At 42.8% G+C, this 3,817-nt stretch overlaps 1 protein-coding gene across 1 annotated transcript in view; it reads left to right on the top strand.

Annotated features, from left to right (window-relative positions):
* CRLF3 (cytokine receptor like factor 3) overlaps positions 1-3,817 on the top strand; it is a gene marked incomplete at its 5' end in the record, with an annotated part of 26,944 nt that overhangs the window by 15,020 nt on the left and 8,107 nt on the right. Inside the window, 1 exon segment of the mRNA XM_014590108.2 lies at positions 3,023-3,245. Within this exon segment, the coding sequence (XP_014445594.1) occupies positions 3,023-3,245 (223 nt within the window).

Here is a 3,817-nt window from a genome sequence, read left to right as displayed (position 1 = left end):
AAAGGGATTTTGGTATGACTGTTTCCCATGGGGGGGTACTTTTTCTTCTCTATCTCTCTAGCAAGCACACATGTCTTCTAATAAACAAAAAAAAGAAAGAGAGAGAGATAGAAATATTAAATTACGAGGTTATTGTGATGCAATAAAAGTTTGAAATGCATATATAGCATTTTCTTCATGTGCATTTTCTTCTTTTATTAAAAAATTTTTTAAAGGTTTTTGCTATAGGACGCATGTGCTCGCTAGACAGACAGAGACAGAGAGATAGAAAGCGAGAAATTATTCCCCAGGGAGGATGGCCATGCCACAATCCCTTCTCCTCCGTTCTCCTCTCGGGATCTTGGGCACACATGCACACGCACCTGGCGTGAGTTTTAAGCCACCGGGTCCGGGACGCAAACCGCGGTCAACTACATGGAAGTTCAGCGACATAGCCATTACGCTAACTGCTGGTCCCTTCATGTGCATTTTTTTTTTTTTGAGAGTTTTTTTTCGCTATAGGGTGTGTGCTCTCGCCAGACAGACAGAGACAGAGAGACAGAAAGTGAGAAATCACCCCCCAGGGGGGATGGCCACGCCGCAATCCCTTCTCCTTCATTCTCCTCTCAGGATCTTGGGCACGCACGCACACGTGCTCGGCGTGAGTTTTAAGCCACGGGGTCCAGGACGCGAACTGCGGTCGACTACGTGGGAGTCCAGTGACATAGCCATTATGCTAACTGCTGGTCCCAATTATTATCATTCATTTTTTAATTTGACCAGAGAGAGACAGAAAGAACGAGAAACAAAGGGAAATTGACAAAGCAAGCCACCAGATCCAGGACTTGAACCACTGTCACTATGAGAGTCCAGCACCTTAATCACCACACCACCTGCCTTCCCCTTGAATGTTTTTTTCTTTAACATTATTTCTTAGAAAACATGCCATTTTGGGACCAGCAGATGGTGTAATGGTTATTTCACTGGACTCCCACATAGTCAACTGCATTTCGAATTCCAGACACAGCCGCTTAAAACTCACTCTGGGCGTGTGTGCGTGTGTGCGTGCCAAAAATCCTGAAAGTAGAATAGAGGAGAAGGAATTGCAGTGCAGCCATTCTGCCTCAGGGGTGATTTCTCACCTTCTCTTTCTCTGTCTCTGACTCTCCAGTGAGTGCACGCACCTGATAGCAAAAATCTCTCTAAAAGAAGAAAAGTAATGCCATTTCTTCAATGGAAAACATTATTATTTTTTTTAAATATCAGATTGGGAAGCAAAGAACACATGATTCAATAAGGAAAAGAAGGGAAATAACAATGGCAAATTTCCTATGGCCTTTGTGGGAATAGCTTATATTCAGCATGATACAGTAGGCCTGTATGCTTGGTCTAGAATGTCCTTTTAAATTTAAAATATATTTTTCTGAGGCCAGCAGGTGGCACAATGGTTGAGGTGTTGGACTCCCACATGGCTGACCACTGTTTGAGTCCCGGACCTGGTGGCTTGCTTTCTCACTTTCTGTCTCTCTCTCTGGTGAGCTTAGATGCCCTATAACAAATTAAATAATAATAATAGTAAATAAAACTAATTTTTAAATTTTTCCCCCTTTTTATTTTAGAGAGATTTTTGCTATAGGGCATGTGTGCTCACTGGAGAGAGACAGAAAGTGAGAAATCATTCCCCAATCTGGGTGGCCATGCCACAATCCCTTCTCCTTCATTCTCCTCTTAGGATCTTGGGCATGCATGCACATGCACCTGGCATGAATTTTGTTTGTTTGTTTGTTTTATGTAAAGAGGTTTTTGCTATGAGTGCATGCGCTCGCCGAAGAGAGAGAGAGAAACAGACAGAAAGCGATAAATCATCCCCTAAAGGGGATGGCCATGCCACAGTCCTTTCTCCTCCGTTCTCTTCTCGGGATTTTGAGCACACACACCTGGCATTTTAAGCTACCAGGTTCGGGACTCGAATCATGGTCGACTATGTGGGAGACCAGCAATGTAAACCACTATGACATCTGCTGGTCCCTTTTTTAAAAATTATTCATATAGTAGAGTGTGTGTGTGCATGTGAGAGTGAGAAACTGGAATGAACACCTTCTGCAGGGTCTAGTCATGCCATGATCCTCTTCCTCCAATCTTCTGGCCCTCAGATCTTGCACACTCACAGTATGCCTGGCCTGTTTTGGGGCCACCTGTCCAGGGATTTGAGCTGTGGTTGCCGGGCAAGATCTTAACAGCACGTTTCACTTTAACAGCATGTTACCACTGAGCCATGGAGTTAGTCCCCAGATACCTCCATTTAAAGTTCTTTTTTTATTTTTTATTTAACTTTATTTTAAATTGACCGGAGAGGGACAGAATGAGAGGAAGAGAAGGAAAATGAGAAAGCAAGCTGCCAGGTCCTGGACTCAAACCACAGTCTGCCATGTGGGAGTTCAGTGCCCTTAATCACCACACCACCTGCCGAACCTCCATTTAAAGTTCTTAAAAAAAAAAAAAATGATTTATTTAATTTTATTTATTCATTCATTTATTTTAATTCGACCAGAGATACACAGAGCAAGAGAAAGAGAGCGGATGGGAGGAGGGAGGGGGGAGGGAGAGGGAGAAGGAGAGTGAGAGAGAGGGAAAGTGAGAAAGCGAGCCACTAGGTCCAGGACTTGAACCGTGGTTGGCCATGTGGGAGTGTCCAGGGGCTTAACCACCACCTGCTGGTCCCCATAAAGTTCTTTTTGAGAATTAGTTTTTAATTGTTTTTATTTATTTATTTTAATTTGACCAGAGAGGGACAGTGTGACAGAGAGAGAAAGAGAGAGGGAAAGTGAGAAAGGAAGCTGCCAGGTCTGGGACTCGAACTGTGGTCAGCCACGTGGGAGTCCAGCGCCCTCAACCACCATGCCACCTGCCAGCCCTTCCATTTAAAGTTCTTAGTGGCCGAGTGGCTAAGGCGATGGACTGGAAATCCATTTAAAGTTCTTAAGCTGTGATACTGACAGAAGTCACTCCCTGCTTTTACCTAACACAAAGCCTTTCCTCTTAGGTGGATGATGACTTCACAGCACAAGATTACAGGCTCCAGTTCCGTAAATGTACTTCAAATCATTATGAGGACGTATACGTGGGTTCTGAAACTGAATTCATAGTACTGCACATCGATCCCAATGTTGATTATCAGTTCAGAGTGTGCGCCCGAGGAGATGGCCGGCAGGAGTGGAGTCCTTGGAGCGTCCCCCAGACAGGTCATTCCACATTGGTACCTCACGGTATGCTGCTACCTTCTCGCTCCTTAACTGTATAGAAGAACACTTATTTTTTGTGCTCTTGTAGTTCACTTGACAGCCTTTTCTCTAAGGATAAATCTTGAATTGATGAGAACAACATAGAACATATCTTTTATTAAAATGGCTTCATGTGAATTTTGTTTTCATCGGTACTTATCTTCAGATTCTAGAAATAGTGCTAGACAGAATTCTTAGCATCACCTAAAACCAAAGACTGCAAATAGGATACTGAATTTCCAATTAGTATCTGGGCAGAGGCATTTCTGACTTGAAATTGGACTCTCTTGTGCGTTACTGTTTAAAAGATGCAGATACATTTGTCGAGTACTTATTTTTAAGAATTATTTTATTTATATTTATTGTTATTATTTTCCAGTTTTGATCAGAGAGAGACAGAGAAAGAGAGAGAGAGAAAGCGAGAAAGCAAGCCACCAGGTCCGGTACTTGAACCAAGGTCAGCCATTTGGAAGTCCAGCTCCTTTAACCACTATGCCACCTGCCGGCCTCGTTTTTTTTTTTTTTTTTTTTTTTTTTTTTTTAAAAAAAATTTTTTC

The sequence above is a fragment of the Tupaia chinensis genome, unplaced genomic scaffold (genome assembly GCF_000334495.1).
Source record: "Tupaia chinensis unplaced genomic scaffold, TupChi_1.0 Scaffold000407_1, whole genome shotgun sequence".
Classification (NCBI taxonomy): domain Eukaryota; kingdom Metazoa; phylum Chordata; class Mammalia; order Scandentia; family Tupaiidae; genus Tupaia; species Tupaia belangeri.
The sequence above is the reverse complement of the archived record's forward strand: the minus strand, read 5'-3'. Positions and strand labels throughout refer to the sequence as shown.